Here is a 23961-nt window from a genome sequence, read left to right as displayed (position 1 = left end):
TCATGATGCTTGAGGGCCCTCGAGCCCATCGTGGGGACCTCAGATGCCAGCGCGGTCCGTGGAGCCAACGTGCGAGCCCTCAAAGGATGTCGTGAGGGGCCTTGGAGCCAATAATGGGGCCCACAGAGGCCGTCGTGAGGGCTCTCAGAGTCAGATGCCACCCAAAAAGTCGCTGTGTGGGCCGAGAGACCGGCATGGGGAGCACCCGACCGTACTGGACTCTCAATAGTCCCAGATCGGCTTTTGTCTCTCATCACAAGTATGTAAAAAATGATTTGACGGGCTGCTTGAAGGACAGCCTACGGATTTAGGGGGGCGTCTTTCCCCATCAGGACAGGGGGCATCTTACCCCAAGGTACCGAAGTAACATTAAATCAGTACAATTTGTTAGCCATAAAACTACACCCTGAAACAAACTGTTTGGGACACAGCACACGCATGCTAATGTATCACGACTATAGCAAGGGACGCAAAAATTATCTACCTTCTTTGATATTTGCAATGTTTTGACACCAAAATATTTTTTGAAAGCAGCAAATAAAAAACATGCAATCACCAGCCAGCCGTTGCCCAACTGAGCTTCGCAAATTTTTGTGCAGTTAACAAGGCAGGCTTCCGCTTTACGCTAAGAACATTAATTTTCAGGTTTGATTCTTTGTTTTGCCGCTAGAGGGGGTGGGGCGTCTTTCCCACCCTGGGCATCTTACCCCACTCTCCCCTACGCAAAGTTATTTCATTAGATCACCACTTCCCGTAAGTGTCTTCTTGCTTAATGCTTAGGAGTTTCTCGTAAGATGCTTTTTGCGTGATAAAAATTGATCTGGCCGCTATGTATCGAGAATCTGTTTTGCAGACACACGATGAAAAGATATACCGCCTTGTATGCTCTAAAAAAGTCATTATCCACAAAATACTATATTCTGTATTATGATTTTATCACATGTCCGACCGCAAGTCGGAATCCAGTCTAGTAGTCATTCCCAATGAGCTGTTCACGCGAGTCTGGTGCAAAAATACGATGATCTATGGTCGAGAATCGAGATCGACAGAAACTAGCTTTAGAAACCAATGACACTAGTCACGCGGTCGGAGTAAGCGTGGCACATCACACAAAAGGCTTACGACAGGAGCCGGCGACGGACAATGCTGTTCATAAATAACGCGACAAGGCGACGAACAACGCGAGACACGAAACAGGTGTAGAAGAATATGCAGTGAGCATTTACCGAAAAACACCATATGGAAATCCCTCCGCGATTCTGGCGGAAAAAAATGGAACGACTGAGCCAGGCGGCACAAAACAGCCAACAAGCAACAGCAAGTCTACGCAATCCGTTTCATGCAACCACTCGCTGTGGTGCTTGACTGCAGACCCGCGACACAAGAGTGTCGAGTGGGGCTGTCGCTGACTCGCTCCCCATTAACGGCAGAGCATTGGCAATCGGTTGCAGCCGACGCTGCTCCAGTCTGAACATATCTACCCGCTACATACAGGGCCACTCGCGGCCCCTCACAGTGCCATCGACGGGAAGGGCTCATCGTCACATGGAACCACCCGCGGGGGGACCGTTCTCGGCTGAACCACCCGCCGAGGGCCGACTCCGACCGTCCAACGAGAATATCGCAACACTGAGGCGCGATTCCTCTATATACTCCCGGCAAAGTGCCATGAGAGGGACGGTGACTGCTGTGAACCGCAATCGAGCCATGGCCGAGACGCAGCCAGATGACACCCAAGACACTGCTGGGACGGCCTCACTGTTCGCCGGCGTTTGGTCCGTATGGCGAGAGAGACTGCGATTGGACGTCTGTGCACACGGCACCACCTCCGGCGCTGGAGTGAATAATTCAGTCCTAGATGACGGTGTCGTTAGTCGCCACACTCCAGCGCCAGTGCCAGCAGATGCCGCACGTCCTTCGGGTCCTCCGACTGGTCCTCGGAGCCCACTGAAAACACAGAGGGTCAAAGGAGGTCAGACATTGTAATACCCAAGGGTCGAAAGGTGAGCCCGGAGGTGCAAAAAAATGGTACAGCAGGTTCTGGAAACTGGAGCACGTCACGGTAATGAACAGTAGAAGTACAGGACGAATGCTTACAACGGAATGGGCCACAGTTACTTACACCCTTAGGCGCCACAGTTACTTACTCCCTTAGGCTTAGACCCTGAAAGCCCTGTAGTGCAAGGTCCTCCTTTGGTCATTCAATGACCGCAGATGTGTTTTCGCCCTCAACTAACGTAATCGGATTTCGTGAAGAATTGCGCTTCGCATATGTTTGGCATGACGGGAATAGTTGAGACTGGTAAGTTAACCCGCGCCCCGCTGGGCTATTCAGCCAAACGCGCCCTGCTGGGGGGGGGGGGGGGCAGATTCTGCCCCCCCCCCTGTCTAACTTCCGAACCGGTGATCGTAGAAAGACGGGGAAAACGGCAATCGAAAGCTCTCAACGAGGCGAATCTTAAGAGCTCAAATTTTTTTTGCTTAAGTAGGTCAGAGGTCAGGTCAAGGTCAGGTGAAGGGTACAAAATGCAAGTTTCTACAGTATCGGCCTTGCACCGTAATTGCCGAAGAATGGACTGAGACTGATTGCCCAAAACATGTTCTTAAGCTACCAAGACAATATTCGTTGCATACAATATCATTCAAAGGTCAAGGTCAAGGTCAGGTCAGGTCAGGTCACCAAAAACAAAATATAGAAAAGGGCATGTGCAACACTTGTTTTATGGGTCATTTTATTCATAAAATTCAATAGGCACACTCAATTAAAGATATGGACCACCTCTGGGTGAATTTCAGGTCGAGGTCAGGTCAAGGTCAGGTCAAGTGAGGTCAAATTTTGAAGTTGGTTGTTAAGGCCTAAAAGGTGTCTATCTGATGCAGTTTTTCACGGCGAGTCGAATGGTGCTATTTTTGTTTCCGTACGAGGTCTAGAACTTCCAAAAAAATCCATTTTTCAAAAAAATTGTGTGTCGTGACGTCATAAAATTTTGAATAACCCCCACATTTTTGAACCGATTCTTCTCAAAGTTGGTATGTAGGTGCACAATACATAGACCACTTCTCTGACTTATATTCCGTTTTTTTCGATACACTCAAAATTTTGGATTTTATAATTATTTTCCCAAAAAAGTCGGTTTTTTGAAAAAAAAATTGGGCCAAAATCTAAAATTTTCAAAAAACCGAGATAGCCATTTGATAGACAAAGTAGAATCACGTATAACCTTTTTTGTAACGTCTTGATTCCTTTAAAAATGAAGATGTTAGCGGCGTTTGAAATTCTGCGATTTTTGAGGCGAAAATGGCGAACATGACGTCACTAAAACGTCATTTTTTCAAAAAAAAATCTGACGGATTTCGCTCAAATTTTTAGGGAACGTGTCAAATTGATGTATGATAAGGTACTGAAAGTTTGACGTCGCTGGCGTAACGCGTTGAGAAGTTATTGGCGAAAAACGGGAGGGGGGGGCAGATTCTGCCCCCCCCCAGCGGGGCGCGGGTTAATGTTTACAGGTCGACAGAATTTAGATTTGTACCCTCCATTATAACAATTCCTGGTGCCCCACCGGTAAGCTTTTTTCAGTCTTGTGTCGTTTAGAAGTCAGCCATATTGCATTGCTCACATGTCATAATAAACCATCCATGCCAGACATTGTGTTTTGGCCGGGGTTCGAGAGTTACACTGCTGATAGCTCCGATAAGTCGGCACTCTCCGGTGGTTTATGGTATATGAGAGAGGTCAGTTGGGGGTCACGTACCGGGCGCGCCGCTGATGTCCCGGTCCAGGCTGAGCTTCTCCTGGCCCACGCGCAGCATGCACTCGTCTATGGTGTTGGCGCAGATCAGCTTTATCACCTGCACCTCCCTGCGAACAGCGGAAAGCACAGTGAGCCGGTAAGTAGAGCGAGGGACGGCTGGTGCGGGATACCACTTCGCAATATTAAATTAGATATTTCAATACTGAAATATATCGGTCATATTAGCACAGTCACGTTCTGTAAACACAAAGGCAGCTAATAAGTGTAACCGTTTTTAAATACAGAAATCGACCAGAGGATCACAGTCGAGCGGTTACAATCAAACGTGTATCATATCAAACTCCAGTGATATAACCCAACAAGTAAGAACGCTGTCACAAGCATGCGCCCCTCCTGGATACGATCATGCGGGGTTCGCCCGGCGAGTCGCTCACTTGGTCTGCCCGATGCGGTGGCACCGGTCCTCCGCCTGTCGGTCGTTGTGCGGGTTGAAGTCGACGTCGTGCAAGATCACCACGTTGGCAGAGGTCAGGTTGATGCCCAGGCCGCCGGCGCGGGTCGACAACAGGAACACGAAGATGTCCCGGTCGTTGTTGTACTTGTCGATCAGCTGCAGCCTGTGTGGAACGGAGGGAGGTGTTAGCTAAGGTACCGGGGTGGCAGTGAGGGGACTGCGGCCCGTGTACGGGCTAGTGGCACAGTCTGTGGTGGACGGGCTGGTACTGAGGGCGGTAGTTAGGGTCACATTGGGTGAGCTACGAGACGGGACAAGTTGTAACGAAGTGAGGACAGTTCCGGGATTAATTTTAGGACTCGCTCAAAAGAAATACAAGGGTTTCCGAAGGTGGTAAACGAGCGAGCATGAAGAGTTTTCCCTCTATTTTGAAAAAAAAAGACAGGACATTGGCCAACAATTAAGATGTCAGATATTGTCAGTCAACAGCGAAATTACTCGCGGCACACTATCTGTCTGAGAAGAAGCGCCCAACTACAGTCGAGTACCGCGGCCGCTGCGGCTGGTGCAGGGAGACCCCTCGCTGCTCACCGGTCGGTGACGGCCGTCTGTCCGTCCAGCCGGCAGTAGCGGTAGCCGCGGATCCTCAGGTAGGCCTCCAGCACATCCAGCATGATGACGAACTGGCTGAAGAGCAGCACCCGGCTGCCCTCGGCGCGGAGCCGCGGCAGCAGTCGGTCCAGCTCGGCCAGCTTTCCCGACTCGAGAATCAGCTCGTCCGGCAGCTGGTAGCACCGTAGTCGCTGTGAACGGAGAGGGAACTCAGCTCAGTCGCACTGTAAACGCCGATAGAACACGGCTCAGCCGCCGTGAACGCCGAGAGAGGCTTAGTGAAATGATGATAGTGAACAGTAAGGAAGACTGGGCGGGGGGGGGGGGGGGGGTAAGGCATGACTGACAACGGATCAAAGTGCATTTACTGAACTATGTCAAGTGTTGAAATGACTGAATGCCACACTCCCTTATTACAACTCTGATGCCTTGAGTAATGATAAATCGGCTGCTGTAACAAACAGTGGTGACCGTCGGGCTGCGGAGTGTTGCATTACCGGGTACAGTTTGCATGTCTTGTGGACCTCGAAGTCGCTCAGGTAGGTGAGGTCCTCGAAGACCAGCGCCTCCTCCTTGTGCTCGTGGTCGGGCAGGGCGGCAAACTTCTTGGCTATCTCCCGCAGCTGAAACGCAAAAAAAAAAATACTGTTAGAGAACTCAAAAATTAGAAAATCGACACCTGGAATGTTTCACTGAAATTAACAAATGAACTGAAATGTAACTTAAGACCTAAAACCATCACTTAATAGTTACCTACTCCTGACGGAGTGCTTCAAATCTCACAGCAATCTATTAAATATTAATGACACAACGTCCCACCATACCATTCACACGCTGCTGGGGTAAAATCGGTCTTGCAACCACAACAGCAGCTGAGGCTGACCAATGACACACACGGACGACGAACATAAGTATCATCTTCTGCCATCTGCACCAGTCGCCCCCTCATTTCACACACCTTATCCTCGTCGTAGTAGTAGCGCATCAGCACCGGGTGGTTGGCCAGCTTCCTCATGCACATCATCATGCCGACGCCGCTCTGGGAGGCCTCCTTGGTGTCGCCACGCAGCTGATGGGAGGAGGACATACAGCTGTCAGGGTATGCTGCATGACAATATGTCGTCAGGAGACACGTCGGTGGGAAACGGCCCGCTAACCGGAGGCCGGTAGGGGCGCTAGTTATCAAAGGCGATAATGTGATTGATGTGTAAATAGCATCACTGCGCGTGTCACGATTTAAAGCTCGATCTGGCATTAATGTGTGATGTGAGAAATCAACTAGCCACCGAGCTACAAGTGACAGCCATGCAATTAGCGGTTATGCAAATGAAACTCGATCTGCCAATGACAGTGTAAAGGCTTTAGTTCTCAACAGTATTAAGTTACATTACTAAGCTAAAATTATTAAGCATGTATGCAGCGCCGGTCCCGCACGGCTATCAACAACGTCGCATTTCCATCAGCCAAACACCCCACGATACCCTTCCCCACGAGTCACAACCACACACGTCATCACCCCCCCCCCCCCACACACACACACACCTTTTCGGCGGCCTCTTTGACGTAGTTTTCGCGGAGCTGGCGGTACTTGGCGGCCTGGGCGGTCGTCATGGCGACGCGCAGCACCTCCTCCCGCTTGGTGGGCAGGTCGCGCAGCACGTCCCGCTTCAGGCGGCGCAGGAAGAACGGCGACATGATCTGCTTGGCCTCCTCGATGCGCTCCGCCTCGTACGATGAGCGGCTCTCCTGGCCCACTTTCTGCTCGGGCACGGCGGCGGTTATAGTAATGCTGCACGGGTATATGAAAGCCGCGGACGTACGCGAAAAAAAGATAAGTGTTATGCAGTGCAGTTTAAAAATAATAGGCATCAACGGCGACAAACATTCCGTAAGCGAATTTGCATTTATTCATTAAGGACAAAACGTTTAAAAGGTAGCATGCGTGAAAAAGGAAAAAGGTGTAGGTAAGTAGAAGTGAAACAACAATGAACACGAAACAAATCGATAAAGTTTTTCAACAACCCCCCCCCCCCCCTCCGTCCCTCTCCACACACAAATACACGGTCCCTGCTGTTGCCATCACCTGTCCCGCCCACGTAACACCCCTGTGCAGCTGCCTTGCCAATGCCGTCCGGCCTCTACCCTCCTCCCCCCCTCCCCAACTTACCGGGATGATCTCGAACATGGTCTGGAGCGACTTGCGGACCTTGCCGAACATGTGCGGCATGACGAACACCAGCAGCGACATGAGCTCCACCAGGTTGTTCTGCAGCGGCGTGCCCGTCAGCAGCAGCCGGTGGTCGCCCTGGCGGCGGGAACAGGCCGCGTGATGTGGCATGGTCAGTCAGAGAGACGCTTACTTTTATAGTTGGTTTGAGGTTAGTCTTGCTACCATGGATCGTCGAGTAAATTGATCGTTATCTGGGGCAGAGTTCACCGATATAAGGATCTTTCGTAATCTGTGAAAATATGGAGATTTCTCTCCAAAACTAACGAATGTTTTACAAGTGGGGGCCGAATACGCCAGATGAGTCATAGAGCAGCAACAATGCGAACATTAGGAAAATTATATTACCATATTTCATCGTGGCGATATATTCGCATGATCGATTTGTGTCAGATCTGAACAGCCATCTTACCTTGAGCTTCATAAGGTTGGAATAGCGTTTCGAGGCCATATTCTTCAGCATGTGAGCCTCGTCAAACACGATGTACTTGAAGTGGAGGTTCTTGAAGAAAACCCGGTCTTCCGGCGCACTTGCCACAATGTTGTACCTATAGCAAAGTTACAGCAGGTTGGTTGACGAATCAACGTCGCAAGTGAGACACCAAGGTTAAAGACATCACGAAGGTGCCAGACGCATTAACTACGCAAACAGAGAAAAACCAACGCACACGGATGATGCATCATTTTGTTTCAAGTGTGGCATCGTTTTGAGAAATAAGCTGTCCGGGCCCAAGACTACCTTTACCCTCAGCAACACAGGGAGTCCTGACATCTCATCATTATTATCATCGATTGCCCATCTATAATTCCCCTCCACTCGCTCCACATTCCGTCGCCGCCCCGCCCCGTCCCGTGGCGACTCACGTGGTGACCATGACGTGCCATCCGTCGTCCTGCAGCGCCTCCTGACGCGTCTGACGCCGGTTCTCCATCGAGCCGCGGTACTCGACCGCAATCAGAGACGGACACCACACAGACAGCTCGCGCAGCCAGTTGTCTGCAGACAGTACAGACACATTATAGACACAATACAGACTGTTCGCCCAGCCAGTTGTCTGCGGACGGTACAGACAGTACAGACATCAGGCATGTCAGTGACGGACACAAGACAACTCGCACAGCCAGTTGGCTGTGCACAATACAGACAATACCGACAGGTCAGACATCACACAGACAGCTCGCGCAGCCAGTTGTCTGCGGACAAGATGCCATGAGGCATAAGTCAGGAGAAAAATATAGGGAGACTTGAACATCCTTAGTCGCGTCAGGCCAACTGACCTGATTCAACAGTTATAAATCAGCCTACAAGATATCCATTCGCCCATGACCGATCCTTGACGCTATAAATATATACTTATCACCTTCCCTGAGCACCAACACGTCACAAATCTCGCGATAAACCACCATCCGCGCCCATCTCTACCGTCCGTGTAAGCATCGTCTGACGGTGAGCGTCATCCCCCGCAGTCACGTACCGAGCGTGGAGGAGGGCACCACCACCAGGTACTTCCAACTGGGACTCTGCTGCTGCAGGTAGGCCAGGAACGAGATGGCCTGCACCGTCTTACCCAGACCCATCTCGTCTGAAATAAGGACGGAGGTGAGCTCACAGAACGAGTTGTGCTAAAGACACGAGTGATCAGTTGCGTCATACGGCGGGACTATACTGTAGCAAAAGCACGGAACAGTTGGGTCCGGGAGGTCGATGTGCAATGGGCATGGCAAAACGTGGCTGGCATTATAAATGATAATATGATGGCAGGATGATAAGGGCGTTATCATTCGATGCTATTAACCACGATTTTAATAGCTGGAGGTAGTAGTCACAATACAACCAAACCGAACGAAAACACAAAACTGCCAGATAACGCGCCATTCAAGATTTACAGCATCGCATACTCCAAGAGTCCATAATTTCTAGGGGTGCAAATTTCACTTTGATGTAAATTGCTACCAAGTTTTATGAAATCGGCCGCGAGCCCGTGTGGACGACAGACCTGCCAGTACGGCGTTCAGCCTCTCCTTGTACATGAGGATCAGCCAGCTGAGGCCGATCATCTGGTACGGCGACAGACGCATCCTGAAAGTAAGGCACCGCCGCAGTGTTACAATATGGAACGGAACCAGGGAACCAGTAGGGCGCAGGTGTAAGGGAAAAGCAAGTCGGGTGGGACAAACATGAACAAGAGCAATACTAACACAGCTGGTAGGTTACCCCTGATTTTACAGAACTTTCATCATACTCTGCCATAACGTCTTTATTACCCACTCACATTGTATGCGAATAAATCGGGCATCTATTTTTTCTAAGTAGCAGCAATCTTATCTTAACAACCATTGCCATTGTATCCACAGCTGGAAAGATAGCTTTAGCATTGCATTCTCAAACACCGCATGAGAAATATGCTCGTCCTCCCAGTCCCAACTCGGTCACAGCCTTTCGGCGACTGGTGTGCAACTGTGCAATGTGCATATTGTCATCCCGTGACACTCGCACTCCGCCATTTAGTCCAGAGTCCTACTACGACTCACTCGGAGTTGAGGTTGGAGGGCTGCTCCGTGATCTTGTCCCTGTCCTCCCTGCCCTCGATCAGCTCAGCTACCCTGGCCTTCAGCTTTAGCGAGATCTCCTCGCAGCGCTGCAGCAGGCGGCGCAGCATGTTGCGCATGCGCAGAACGCGCAGCGCCGAGTTGAGCATATGCGGAGTGAAGCCCTTGGCGCAGGAGAACTTGGCCAGCTGTGGGTGCGGAACAGTGGGCGGTTGTAAGTTATATAAACAACATAGCTACATGACAAAAATACGATGCGTTTACTTAAAACAGGAGCAACTGGAAAGAGACGGTTGCACACACCTCACCCAAGATATTCGACGGAGAAAACATAATTGAACACTCAACGGCAGCAGAAGGTGCACAAGAACCTCTTAGTTTCACCTCATGTCCGGCTCGGGAGGTCACACACATGACCTAAATATCCTACCACGTCCCGTCTGTTCCCGTGCCTGCACCCACCGCGTCTGTCCAGTTGGCGTAGGGCCGCTGGCCGACGATGAGCTCGGCCTTTTTCTTGCTGCAGCCGTCCATGCAGGCCAGCTCGTCGACCGTGGCGGTGGAGAGGTACTCGACGACCAGCAGGCGGTCCGAGGCCAGCTGCTGGGTGTCGGTGCGCCGCGGACCCCTCGGCTCGTCGTCGTCCTCGTCGTCACTGTCACTGGGGACGGCGGAGGGCACAGGGGGAGTGCCGTCACATCACTGGGGACGGCGGAGGGCACAGGGGGAGTGTCGTCACTGTCACTGGGGACGGCGGAGGGCACAGGGGGAGCGTCGTCACATCACTGGGGACGGTGGAGGGCACAGGGGGAAAGTCGTCACTGTCACTGGGGACGGCGGAGGGCACAGGGGGAGTGTCGTCACATCACTGGGGACGGCGGAGGGCACAGGGGGAGTGTCGTCACATCACTGGGGACGGCGGAGGGCACAGGGGGAGTGTCGTCACTGTCACTGGGGACGGCGGAGGGTACAGGGGGAGTGTTGTCACATCACTGGGGACGGTGGAGCGTACATACAGTGGGAGTCAGCCATCCATCCAGCAAAGCCACCTAACCAATCCACATGGTCGTCGTAGCGGAGGATGATGCAGGGGGAACTGACCATCAATTTCAATATTGCCATTGCCACCTGACCAGCCGATATGGTCATCGTAGCAATCTAATTAATGTCCGTTGGGTCTAATTTACAACAGGCTGAGAAGATCGGCGGGGAATGAAAAAACGTGACTGAAGCAGAGAGCAAGGCCTGAGTGGCAGGAGATGAATGTAATAAATATCGCTAGCAGTTGGAACTATCTGATGAGATGGGCGTTTGACATAAAATGTGGGACATATAGCTCTGATACGCATACGGACTGAGACCAATTTTCTGACAACTCTGTCTCCGTTTTCAGCTCATTGACGGCCTGACGGTTACCGGTGAACTTTGTGACCACCCCACTGACACGGTCTCCTGGCTCACCTCATGTAGACGATACACTTGGCCTCAAAGTCCATGTCCTCGTCGTCGCTGTCGCCGCCGCCGGCAAACACGGTCGGCTTGGGAGGCTTGGGCGCCGCCGGCTTCCTCGATACGCCATTCGTCGCGGCTGTGAAACGGGACGGACGAGATGCCGCAGTCAGAAAGCAAGGCTGCTGGCTCCGAACGCAATTTGAAGGTTATTGAATGGGCTGCGCACTGGCAGCTGACGTACAAGAGTAGTAGTTAAGATTACCACGCTAGTAAAATTCATAAATGTTCCTGACTCAAATAAAGCAATTAGAATACGATGGAATATCAAATTCGCATAGACCAAATTGCACCAATTTTTAACTGTGCGTTATCATGACCAACTACACTGCATAAAATGCACTACCCTGCAAGTTTACATTTCGCATAAAAGGTAATGACCTTTTCACCCCTGCTACCTCATTTTGCCAGCATCTTCCCACCACCCTCCCCACCCCCGCCGTCTCACGTTTGGCGGCGCCGTTCTGGCGGTGTCCGTTGGCGGCGGGCCGCGGCCGGCCATCCTCCTCGTCACTGCTGTCCGACTCCATCACCACCAGACGACGCCGCTTGGGCGCTGCCTTGGCGGTGGCCAGGGCGGCGAGCTGCGCGCGCCGGGCGGCCTTCTCGGCCCGGTCGGCCAGCGCGGCCATGGCGTCATCCAGCCGCCAGCCGTGCTGCGCCAGACAGTCCTGCAGCTCCTGTAAACAGAGACAGACAGTCCTGCAGCTCCTGTACACACAGACACAGACAGACAGTCCTGCAGCTCCTGTACACAGAGACACACAGACAGACAGTCCTGCAGCTCCTGTACACAGAGACACACAGACAGACAGTCCTGCAGCTCCTGTACACAGAGACACCGACTGTCAGACAGTGCTGCGACTACTGTACATGACAGTCCTGCACCTCCCGTACAGGCAAACCGAGACAGTCCTGCATTGCAGACACATACAGGCAGCTTTGTATCTCGTTGCTGGACACAGTAAACAACACAATTTACAGGTAAACAATTCCACTGCCCTGTACGGAATTGAGGCACATACTCCCCCTCCTCCGGCTTCCTCTCCCTCCTCCCTCTCACCATCTCATCCTGGTCGGGGAAGGCATCTCGCAGGAAGGCCAGGTCGGACTCGATTTTGTCCGTGTTGGCGGCCGGGTCGTCCGCTGCCGGAGCTGGTGAGCAGGGGGCGTCCCCGGCGCCGTCGGCCTGCTGCTCCTGGCGCGGCGCGTCATCCCCATCACTGCTGTCACTGAGCAGGCGACGCTTCGAGGTCCGCTGAGAACGCACAGGAGAGGGATGGTCAGGATGATGTCCAGCATTGACGGATTCTGACGGTGCTCAGCTAAATGACTGTAAGAGCAAGGCTTCATATCGAATCAATAAGCTTCATGCATAACGACTTGGACTGCTCAAATGCAAGAGCATTGAATATTATCAAAAGGCATTAACAAGCGTCCAGAATCAGATCCAGATGAATTCTACACTGCGTTCAAGATGAAGATTAAAGCATTGCCACAGATGGGATTGATCAAATCAGTATCAGCTTGTCAGTCAGTCACACCACAAACGCCGACCGATGGCAAACAGACCACGGATCATAAACCAGCACGTAGGCTCTACTATCGGAGCTCATATTTCTGACATCCCCCCCCCCCCCCGCCCGTCTCCAGTGAGTGGGAGGGAAGCGGGCGGGGAAATAGGAACCGGGCGAGACGACACCGACCGATCGCACCTCCCTCCTCCGCCAATGCCCTGCCCTATACCCCGACTCTCGTGTGACATGTTCCACGCACGTCCTTCGTCAGCGCTGCCAGCCCACTCGGGACGCATTCAGTGGTTCAGGTAAAACTGTTAGCAGTTCTCGAGCCTCAGTGCTGTTCGAAGCACAAGGTTACCGCATCAGCCTGAAAGAGTAGACTGATGGGCAGTAATTCTGATTTACAGAAATAGCATAGCTTCAGGTGCATATTCAAAGTTGCAATATTTTTTTTTACGAATACGAATGCATTTTGTTTCAATCTTATGTTTGCCAGCAAAATAGCAAATGTCGTTCTTTTCTTGAAGATTTTTGCTTACGGCCATGAAAGAAATGACAAAAGGTCAACAAAATACAGGGATAGAGGAAACCGTTTTACGAAAGCAGAATACGAGTCGCTAACATTTGATCAATGTCGGGTGTCGTGTTCCGGTCCCTCATATGTTGCGTTGCGGTGGTTATCAGTTACGACTGAAGCCAAAAATTTCCACAGCCCAGGAATGCTGCAGATCGGCTACGCTCAAAGCTGGTACGCTCGTAAGGCCTGGCTAGATGGACGGCCTGCTCTGCTAGTGAGGGATCTTCCCTGCGTGTAAACCTTGGACATATTCAGCATGCTTTAAGACTCCATTGTACAGCTCCAGGCCCAGCACAATACATACATATGTATTTAATAATAAAGGTAATAAGTGCCAATTAAGAGACAAATGACGATCGGAGGTATTCCGACGAGACAGGTGTTTAACCCTCGCCCGCACATGGGGGGTTGCCACCCCCCCCCCCCCCCAGGTAGTTTTTATGATCTGCACTCAACATTTTTAAAGCTAGAAGCCTGATTTTTCGTATACCTGCTCCTCTATCCTTTCTTGATGTCCACTGAAAAATTCAAGTTTCTGTGGTTTTTGGTTTCGGAGATATGGCCTTGTTTTTCAGGTCATGTCATGACTCAAATGACCAATTCTCAACATCTTGCGTCGGCTATGGGTCTTGTGAGCTTTTGACACCTTGATTTCGGCCTTTTTTGCCAGTCTTACCTCCCAACTATCATGGAACATGTTGTTCGACGATGTACAGATGTCAAGGTCAGGGTCAAGGTCAACCTTGGTCATCTAAGATAATTGCGTTTTAGGCAAGTTGAATTTACTTTTCGTGAAGTTTCTTTGACTGTATTTTTGGTAAAAACTTCTCATTTCATGATTTCATGTAATATGGACACATAAACAATCGGTGCACACATCAGTATATACTGATGTATGTATTATGTATGTGATGTCCATGGGTGTCGATTTGTATACCTTTGGGGGTGCTGCAGCACCCCCAATGCTCAAATGAGCACCCCCAATGGTTTTCCGGGCACCCCCCAATGGTTTTGTCCCTCAATAACTCTGCTTGAGGAAAATAATTGTTCTGCAGTAGTTCACTACTAAAAATAAAACAATTACGCAATTTACAAGGCATGAAATAAAGATGTAAAGAAAAGAAAATTTAGATTTAAGAAGAAGGGCGAAAAAAACGTTAAGTTGCAAAGATGGTGTGGGTCCGTCGTACACGGGTGTCGGACCCTTAGAGCTGCTGGCGCGTACCCTTTACAAGCCGGCAGGGGGCTCCAGAGACCGGCGACGGGCCCTCAGAGGCCGGCAAAGGGTCATCGGAGGCCGGTGGTATGTACCTTCAGAAATCCTGTGGGGTCATCTTTAGAGACCGGAACGGGCTCAGGCGCTGATGGGGCCCTCAGAGTCGCCGGTGTGGGGCCTTCAAATGTCACCGGTGGCAGGGTGGCCGTCACATGCGCACTTGTGGGGCCTTCAGAAGCTACGATGTTGGGCCCTCAGAGCCGCCGATATAGGGCCTTAAGAGGCACTAGTGTGGGGCCCTCAGATATGGCAATGTGGGGCCCTCGGACTGGAGGCGCCGGTGTGGGGGCTCTCAGAGACACTGGTTTAGGGCCATCACAGGCGCGCGTTGGGCCCTCAGAACTGCTGTTACGGAACGGATCCTTCATAGGCCGACAAGAAGATATCAAGAGGTCACCGGTGCCTTCAGGAGCCTTGTGGGGTTCTCAGAGACTGGCATGGTGCGCTCAGACGCCGCTGGGACCCTCCGTGTCACCTGTGTGGGGCCGTCAGGGTCGCTGGTAACTGTCAAGGGCCCTCAGAACCGCCCATGTAGGGTTTTTAAAGGCATTGGTATAGGGCCTCAGAGTTAGGGGTGTGGGGCCCTCAGAGACGCCGGTGTGGCGCTCAGGGGCGCCGGTGAGGGCCCTCACAGTCGCCGTTATAGGGGCCCTCAGAGAAATGGGTGTGGGGCCATTACAGGCGGGTGTGCAGCTCCTAGAGCTGGCCCCCTAGAGGCCGGTTAAGACTCCCAGAGGCCGGCAAGTGGCCCTCAGAGGCTGGCTTGGGGCCCTTATGGAGATCTTAATGTTAGTACTTTTGGGCCCATGAGGTGTTCTTACGAGCCCTGTGGGGCCCTTCTGAGTCCAAATATAGCCAACGTGGACCCTCAGTGGCCAATTGGCGCCGCAGTGCCCCTCAGGCCCGAATAATCCGATGGGCCCCTGAACCTGATGGGGTGGGGGGGGGGCTCACGGGCCCACCTGGCTACGCCACTGAGGAAAATCGTAAACCCATAAATATCGAATTGCAATCACCTGTTATTTTTTCAGCGATTATTGTGATCGTCTGATAAACGCCAGAGCCTCGTAGCTATACCGTTGCCTCCCGCGCAATGTCCGCCCCTGCGGACCGCAGGGGCTGCTGCACCGGTGCTAATCGCGGTCATCGGTTTCTGTCACCTTATTACAGAGGTGTCGGGGCTGCTGCCGAGCTGCCGGCAAATGTACGCGTTTTTTTCGGAAAGATGTTTATGTAATGAGGTAGCCAAGTACTAGGACGAGCAGAATGATTTTGAAGAACGTTCAACCTTTGGGAAATATTAGTGGAAATCCCGGGATTATCAGTACCTTATGGGGATACACAACCATGCCTTGTAGGTACGGTTGTACCCCATGGCAAAGCTACAATCTTTCACCCGGTGCAGGGGTTGAGCACCCCCAACCATTTTGAAAAATCGACACCCCTGGTGATGTCTGTACATGATTTATTACTGTACATGATTTATGTATGTCTGTGTATATATATACACAGACACACACAGATATACAAACACATATCACTGACCTTGACCTAACTTGACCTGAAATGACCTCAGCAGCAAAAACCTGGTCGGATAGTGTGAAAAGAGGTTCTAGCTGGCTTGGCACCAGAAAACGGCATCGTCATCGGTATATGATAAGCAACGCACTTGATATCCAACGGTGACCCAAAACGGCAACATTTTTAGTTTGACCTGACCTGGAAGGTCAATGACTGACCTGATAAGGTAAAACTGGGTATCATTGGATTCGTCTCTTCTCAAAGAATCTTTTTGGTCTTACCGCGAAGCTCTATCTCCAACAGGAACGAAATGGCGCGGGGGTGGCACCCCCCCCCCCCCCATGTGCGTTCTAGGATGGGAAAATGGCATGTGCGGGCGAGGGTTAAACGGGGGTTGTATTACCCAAATTCACTACAGATCCCACCAGAAATTTAAATAATTAACCCAAAAATGCATCATGTGAAGTGAGGGTCAACTAAACCACTACCCTGGCGGCTCCCAAAAGGTGGTATTGGACGCCACCGGGGTACTCTCCGAAACGGTTCACATGATATTGTGAACCGTTTCACATGAAGCTCATGATATTGCTTCCTTAAATGTTGCTTTCTTATACCTAAAAAACTTTATTGATTGTTTTGTTAACATTTCGGTCTCGGTGACTATTCTATAGCAGGATGAATATACGAATGAGGGGTTGAAAATCGGCGGTCGCCCATTGCCCTGGCGCACCGCTGCGACTGAAAATGTCTTGCGGATGTCTTGGTCTCAAGGGACATGTTACGTCACCCACCCTTTCAGTCGCCACGTCCCACGCGAGTAAAACAGCCATAGGCGTAGGAACAGGGGGGGCCGGGGGGGCCATGGCCCCCCCACTTTCGGAGGTGGGGGGGCCAGCAATGTTAACTGGCCCCCCCACTTTTTGCTGACTTAAGTGTCTGTCTGTACCTAACCTACCACCCGGTAACTTGACAACTATTCAGCTTGCCCTTTAATGAGGATTCCTTTTTGTTTCTACAGCGTTATTGACCGCAATTTCCTTCACTCAAGGAAGGAAACCATATCAGAGACAAGACTGTGAGTCCTGGTGACAGCATTTTGTTGAATACGAGGCGCGGGACAGCGAGCACTAAAAAGGTATAGGCAATACTAAGACAATACTAGCACGGTGCAGGAGAATGCGTATACAAACGACCAACGCTTGACCTTATCTGCTTGGGGTCGGCATAGTTCGTCAAAGGCGTACTAGCTGGGGGCCAGGGTGACCGTGCCTCAGCCTCGGTGCAAACAGGCTGGGGGCCAGCAATGTCTGTTTCTGCCCCTCCCCCTTCCACTTTCAGTGCAGTGGCGGTCGCAGAGGGGGATCAGGGCCATGCCCTTCCCCCCTCCAAAGGCTAATCAGGGGGCCATCATATCATTTGGCCCCCCCCCCCCAAACAATCAATGGGCCCCCATGGGCGTATGGGGCTCTGGCCCTTATTCGATTGTCACGAGACTCAAGGATCCCACGCTAGCCATTAACAGCTCCCAAACCAGTCTTTGAGGGTCCTACACTGATCTCGGAGGGCCCTTCAGTGGCGGTCAAGCGCCCACATTGACCGCTGAGAACCCACATTGACCTCATTTGAGGGCCCCTAAACCGGCCTCAAGGGCCCAGCCGGCGTCTGAGGGCCTCACACCAGCCTCTGGTGGCCTCATTTCTGTCTCTGGGGTCCCAAGACTAGCCTTTAGGTGCCTTTGAGGGCCCCGCACTGAATTCTGAAGACCCGATGCCGGCCTCTAGGGGTCCGCATCGGCCTCTGAGGGTCCACCTTGACCTGAGGGGTCCAACGCCGGCCCATGCCGGTCTTTTAGGGCCCCACACTGACCTCTAAGGGCCCATGCTGACCTGTAAGGACCCACATTAGCCTATGAGGCCTTGCACGGGATTCTGAAGACCTGATGCCGGCCTCTGAGGCCCATCTTGGTTTTTGAGGGCCTTCTGCTGGTCTCTGGGTTCCAACACCGGCCCATGCCGGTATTTAAGGGTCCCACATGACCTCTAAGGGCCCCGCACTGGATTCCGGAGATCCGATGCCGGTCTCCAAGGGTCCGCATCGGCCTCTGAGGGCCCACCTTGGCCTATGAGGGCCCTCCGCTGGTCTCTAGGTTCCAAGTCCCGCCCATGCCGGTCTGTTACGGCCCCACACTGACCTCTAAGGGCCCATGCTAGCCTGTAAGGACACGCATTAGTCTCTGAGGGCCTTGCACTGGATTCTGAAGACCCGATGCTGGCCTCTGAGGCCCATCTTGGTTTTTGAGGGTCTTCTGCTGGCCTCTGGGGTCCAACACCGGCCCATGCCGGCATTTTAGGGTCCCACACTGACCTCTGAGGGCCCATACTGGCCTGTAAGGACCCACATTAGCCTCTGATGGCCCAAGTCGGCATCTTAAGGTCTCATCCTGCCCTTTGCAGGCCCTGTACTGGTCTCTGAGGGCCTTAACCCTCGCCGGCCGGGGGGGGGGGGGGCGGGTGCCGCCCCTCCATAGGTTTTTTTTCGCGATAGCTCCGAACACGCCGGCGATAGAGAGCTGAAGCTTGGCATACCTGACCTTTGAATCAAACGGGATCTTTTGACACCAACCGCATTTTCGGGTCAGATCAGGTCACTGACCCATGTGGTCATAAGTGAACCTCTGCACGGTCTTCAGATGTCGCAACTTCGCAACGCCCTCACTGCCAGAGGAGATTTCACAGGGAAATGAACCTTGGAGGACCTAGTATCCAATAGGAGTCTCTCAACTTGTATAATGTATATCTCGGATTCTAAAGTTCATATGAGGTCAGGTCATTTTCGTGACCTCACCATTAGGTATAAGTCAATGGGGATAAACTGAAAACTTTTTCTGGCGCCGGGAACGATCGATCTCCAACTATCTCAAGCACACCGAATCGTGATTTCATGCACTCCTTGCAAGGCTCGATGCGTCACTTTTGCAATGTTGACCTTGCGCGACGTCATTTATGAAGTTATAACTTATAAGGGTCTTATTAGTTTTTCGTCAATAACTAGGTACCGATCAAATTGAGCTAGCGAGTCGGGAAAGCCACCTATGGACTCAAGAAGACCTGCCGAATCGAATGATATGCGACATGACCTCCTTCGACCAATTTCGTGACCTGGGGACGCCGACCTGACCGTGACCCGAGGTCAACACCCTAAGTTTACCTCACCCAAACAAAAAGTATATCATTCGACGCGCCTGAGAGAGGCGAGCACGATGCTGGCAAAATCGCGGCTCTACGACCATTTTTTTGCGAAGTTATTCACCAAAAACGGAACCGTGCCTTGAGGCACTTGACCTGACCTCAGAGGTCACCGGTTTTTGTTTGTTTTGTTGGGTTAGGCCCTTTCGGTCCAATGAGACCATTTCAGAGCCGGAAGGATGATAGGATATAGGGGGAGACATTGGTCTGGGCAGGCACCCTAGTGAGTCGCCGGGGCTGAGCCCGTCCAGAGGACAGGCCACCCAGCCCCAAGGCACTCACTCCACCCGGCTACGGGGTGCGCTCCCTCGGGAGCAGCGGTGCCGCTCCAAGGGAGCAGCCCGCATGAGATAAAGTTGCCTGTCCAGCCCGGAGGGGGTTGCGGTGTGGAGGAGAAGGATTTCAGTATCCTGAGGATAGAAGCACGGAACGGTGTCAGAGGTCACCGGTTGACCTAGGACCATAAAATCGGGTATCGATCTCTGCGTCTCGTAACGGCGCACACGCTCGTTTTACCGCGACGCGCTAGCTCCACCTGGGGCGAAACGGCGAGGGGGGTCGTACCCGCCCCCCGCCCCCTCGGCCAGCGCGTATGTAGAAAACCTATAGGACCGGGCCGTGGAGGGTTAAACTGGCCTCTGAAGGCCCAGACCGTCTAAAAGTCCCACACCGGCCTCTGATAAGTGATAGTCAATCAGCCCAGTTGCAGTGGTCGCTGATATAAAACCTCTTAAAAACGTTATAGGCCTGGCTGAGCCTAGCTGGGCCGTTCATGCTGATTTTTATAGGTATATTGAAAAGACTCGCTTTGCACGTTTCACGCTTGCTCGTAATGAAAAAAGTTGCTGGATGCCTCTGGAATTTGCATGGGTGCCAACGGCTGCGGAGGACAGGGGAACGCGTCCATCAGTTTGAGTTTATGGACGGGAGACTCCCTGAAATTTCAACCAATTTTTTTCTTTTTTTGTCTCGATTTTTTTTACCTCTGAGCATGTTTGCGAAAACAAAGTGGCCGAAATCCGAGGAGAAATCGGATTTTGGGGGTAGGTTAGGTTTTGGACCTCTGGGACCCTGGCCCCCCCACTTTTGAAAACGTTCCTACGCCTATGAAAACAGCCCATAACGGGTAAATTTTCGAACCTCACTTTACAACCTCACCTTACGGGAACTCCCCTTTAACCAACGTCCAACTTCAATAATACTTCGTAGGCCCGTGAGGCCGTTCAAACATTGCCTTGGCCGACGGTATTGCACGTCGTCCAGGCGGGGTATTGGGTAAAGTTTTCAACTAGCAATAACAGCACCTCGGATAAACCTCATTGGTTACTGTATCGCCACTGCGCAAAGATAAACGTCTGGCAGGACCTTCAGAACCTATGTAATTTCCTAAGCGTGAATTAAAATTTAGTTTCGCAAACTTTCCCGCCCTCACGCAGCAGCGACTTACCAGAAACACCAACACTCGGCGTTGCAGTCACTGCGCGGGCGCCCGCCAGCCGGCCGACCAATCGGATGCACGCATCCATGCCCTCAGGCAAAGCTGTCCTCAAAATTCCTCAAGCCTCGAAAGCTCATAGTCGCTAGCGCCATCTAGCGAGCGATGGTAGAACTACCACTGTTGACCCACCGCCACAGGCGCCACCAAAACACCACACACTTTTCGTTATAGATGTCGCGAGCATCGCTCGACTCCACCGTGGAACCCACCACCGACTTCACGGGCCACCCGAAAACTATAAACGCGGAACTCTATACGATAATATCTACAACAAATATTTTCTGTGGCGTCATGGTGATCGCACAGTTGAAAAAGATAATGTCGCAACAAACAGAGCATGTCATGATTGCTACGGAGCGTAAGTGTAAGTGCAACATGGGATCCTGAGGATTGGTGCTTAGCAGAATAATTTGGAACAGCAATCCATCCTTAAGACACACACATCCATCTCAAAATCAAAGTCCTGTAACGAGCTGGTCGGTCACCATCATCATACAAAAACTGCTCTGCAAGGGCGCAATTACGTGCATACTGCCGGTGGGTGACCGTTAGCGGCTGCGGGGCTGGGTGACCTGTCCTTCGAGACGGGCTTAGCCTCGACAGCGCACCAGGGTGGCCGCCCAGGCCAATGTCTCCCCATAATCATATCGTGATATTCTGGGGTCATGAAATGGCCTGTCTAGACCACAAAAGCCTCACCCAAACAAAGGAAAGATCGCCAAATTCAGCACCACAATGAGATTTCAAGGGCTGGGTGCCAGTCACATCCCACTTTAACGGTGGTGGCAGTGCTGATTTCGCATGGATAACGAGCATGATAGAGAAGTGACAAGTTACACTCGCTGAGACTAAGCCGCTTAAAAAAGGAGCAAAACATAATTAAATCAAAGTTTCTCTAGTTCTAGTTTTCATTTCATCTTCTGACTTCTATTAGCATGTGCTATCCCTTGCCACTATCGAACGTGGAAACGAAGATCTATCGACGGAGCCTTAAAAAGTAATCGTGATGACTACGAAAGTCGCGTCAAAGTCCGACTGATATCAATTAATTTTTTACAAAAACTCACTTTGGACGCATGCTGACCAAATGCTCAAGGGACCACAATACAACTATCAAACAACGACTGTGAGTTTAACAAGAAGAACAGCTACGGTGACAAGAGTTTGACCGCTAGTAGCCGCACAGACTCGACATGATTTGCACCCAACTTATGAGGCCCGGTCGGACTCTGCGGAGACATTGCCCTTATGGTCTGCGGTAGAGGAACTGACACAGGGTACCTTACATGGGCAACAGACCGCTCACGCTCGAAAGAAACGGTCAATCCCAGAAAATATGGCTGATATCTGACCCAATTAGCATCAGTCATCGGTGCCATGCTCACGTAACCTCACCATCCAAACTACACGTTGCAAAATAACACACACAAGGAACAGTCCTAATATCTGTGCTACCTATTTAAGTAGAAAGTATGGTGCACCTGACATGGAGGGCTAAAGGGTACGAGCGCCGGACAGGTACCCATCCCCTGACGACAATCCTGCTCCTGTCTGCTCCCCATACTCACCCCTCTGACGATGGGTGAGTATGGACAGGGTGACGATGGGACCCTGTCCGGACTGTGTCCGGAGCTGATCCGACGACGTCCGATCTCCGGACTGGTCAGCTGACTACCGCTCGTACAGGACACTGCGGAGACAGAACACATTTACAGGAGTGGTCAGGTGGTATAGGACACTGTGGAAACAAAGCACATTTCCAGAGTGGTCAGCAGGGTCGGCTGGTATAGTGCACCGTGGAGGTCAAGCCCATTTCGGTAGTTATTACTTATTACAGGACACTGTGGAGACATTTCTGTACTGGTCAGCTGGTACATGACACGTTGCGGAGACATGTCACACAACACATTGCAGCAACGGTCAGCTGGTATAAGGCACTGTGGAAACAAAGCACATTTTGGTCAGCTGTAAAAAGGACAGTGTGGGGAAACAACATGTTTCCAGACAGGTCAGCTGGTAAAAGACAGACTGCAGAGTCACAACACATCTGTGAAATAATGGTCAGCTGACTGCCTTTAAAAAACCTTGTCACTAATTCATATGTTGCTCTATGAAATGATAATAATATTCATTACTTTTGTCGATAACAAATTTAAATGTTTAAATGCTTAATACTTGTGACCATATCAAGACAGAAACACTAACATTAAATCAGTGAAAAGTTCAGCGGTTAAAAAGCACACATTACAATTGCAGACTTTTTTTTATAAATTTAGTCCGAACCTTTTGATGGGAAGGATTCACAAGGACAGGGCCACCGCTAAGCAAAGCTTGTTGCGATGACCCTGCCCTCTACCCTCCGATCGCGCAATTCCAGTTCTATGGCAGAATTTAGAGTCCAAAGTTTAACGTGCGCACAAAGCCGCGCACGGCCGGTCCCCTCGCTGACTTCGCCTGGCTACGGCCTGCCACCAACCGCAACCATACCTGTCAGGAGGCCCATAAATATCGAGCGCCCGTCGCGCTTCGAACCCGGACTGTCATAACCGGGAACGCGTGCTCTCACCACGCGGAGTCCAACGCTCTAACCAACTGAGCTACGTTGCGACTTGATCCTACCTGTTGTCTCTTGGCTTTCCTGTGATGATGCAGCATTGGTACTAGCCACAGCAGACCTAGCAGAGGCCTTCTGATAGCGAAACTTCTTTAGGTCAGAGAGCAGTGGTTTTGACATTGCGAGCTGTCCTCTTGGACTGATGGACTCTTGGTGGCCAAAAAGAGACTCGAGCCGAGCAGATCACACCTGTAATAAAAGGGGTAGGTGGTAGGTGTTTGTGGGTAGATAGGTACATGTCTACTTATGTACAAGCATAAGTATTTATTGATATATATCTAAAAATAACAATGTATACCAAATTCGAGAAAGGCAAACTCAAAACAATGAAAAATCATTTGTTGTTCTTTATATCAAAACGAGCTTTTCAAAACCCCAAAACCCCAGGACAGTTTCAAAGGGCGGAATCCAGCATGCACCCTACCAAATATGAACTAACACAAAATATTAGGTATGTAATCACCCGTCAAATAGGTAAACAAGTGTACGCGCGCAAGCCTTGCACCTCGCGGCACCCGGCTACCGATAAGGGCGAATGTTATCGAATGTACAGGGGATTTTGCACCGTATTGATCTATGCGTGTCCGTTCGTGAAACTGCGCC

The 23961-nt window shown here is 51.3% G+C and overlaps 1 protein-coding gene and 1 non-coding gene across 4 annotated transcripts; both read right to left on the bottom strand.

Annotated features, from left to right (window-relative positions):
* Positions 1-899: 899 nt before the first annotated feature.
* LOC122383434 (SWI/SNF-related matrix-associated actin-dependent regulator of chromatin subfamily A containing DEAD/H box 1 homolog) lies at positions 900-23956 on the bottom strand. Of its 3 annotated transcripts, none has more exons than XM_043369834.1 (20): positions 23822-23956; positions 23364-23547; positions 22313-22434; positions 12171-12365; positions 11556-11787; positions 11060-11186; positions 10061-10259; positions 9581-9786; positions 9046-9128; positions 8524-8631; positions 7913-8045; positions 7461-7596; positions 6989-7126; positions 6364-6579; positions 5780-5890; positions 5319-5444; positions 4801-5012; positions 4190-4372; positions 3756-3862; positions 900-1947 (listed from the first exon to the last, which is right to left on the bottom strand). In XM_043369834.1, exons 2-20 carry the CDS (start codon positions 23476-23478, stop codon positions 1871-1873), a joined length of 2826 nt encoding a protein of 941 aa, XP_043225769.1. In that variant the 5' UTR covers positions 23479-23547; positions 23822-23956; the 3' UTR covers positions 900-1870. The 3 variants fall into 3 exon arrangements, with proteins under 3 accessions (XP_043225769.1, XP_043225768.1, XP_043225767.1); XM_043369833.1 differs by having other exon boundaries at positions 23783-23902; XM_043369832.1 differs by having other exon boundaries at positions 23798-23870.
* On the bottom strand, positions 20456-20595 carry LOC122383446. The gene has a single exon (XR_006256836.1). It is a non-coding gene; the product is annotated as a U4 spliceosomal RNA (small nuclear RNA).
* Positions 23957-23961: the final 5 nt, after the last annotated feature.

This window comes from Amphibalanus amphitrite, unplaced genomic scaffold, assembly GCF_019059575.1.
Source record: "Amphibalanus amphitrite isolate SeventyFive unplaced genomic scaffold, NRLGWU_Aamphi_draft 000163F_arrow, whole genome shotgun sequence".
NCBI classification, from domain to species: Eukaryota; Metazoa; Arthropoda; class Thecostraca; order Balanomorpha; family Balanidae; genus Amphibalanus; species Amphibalanus amphitrite.
This window is presented reverse-complemented; position numbering and strand designations above follow the sequence as displayed.

Bases quoted from the DNA above. Each gene is read 5' to 3' on its own strand.
- LOC122383434 (XM_043369834.1), bottom strand. From the start codon at position 23,478: ATGTCAAAACCACTGCTCTCTGACCTAAAGAAGTTTCGCTATCAGAAG. The intron at 7,597-7,912 runs GTGAGTCGCCAC...ACTTTGCTATAG, and splicing joins TGGCACGTCATGGTCACCAC to GTACAACATTGTGGCAAGTG. The intron at 5,891-6,363 runs GTGTGTGTGTGT...TCCTCCCATCAG, and splicing joins TCAAAGAGGCCGCCGAAAAG to CTGCGTGGCGACACCAAGGA.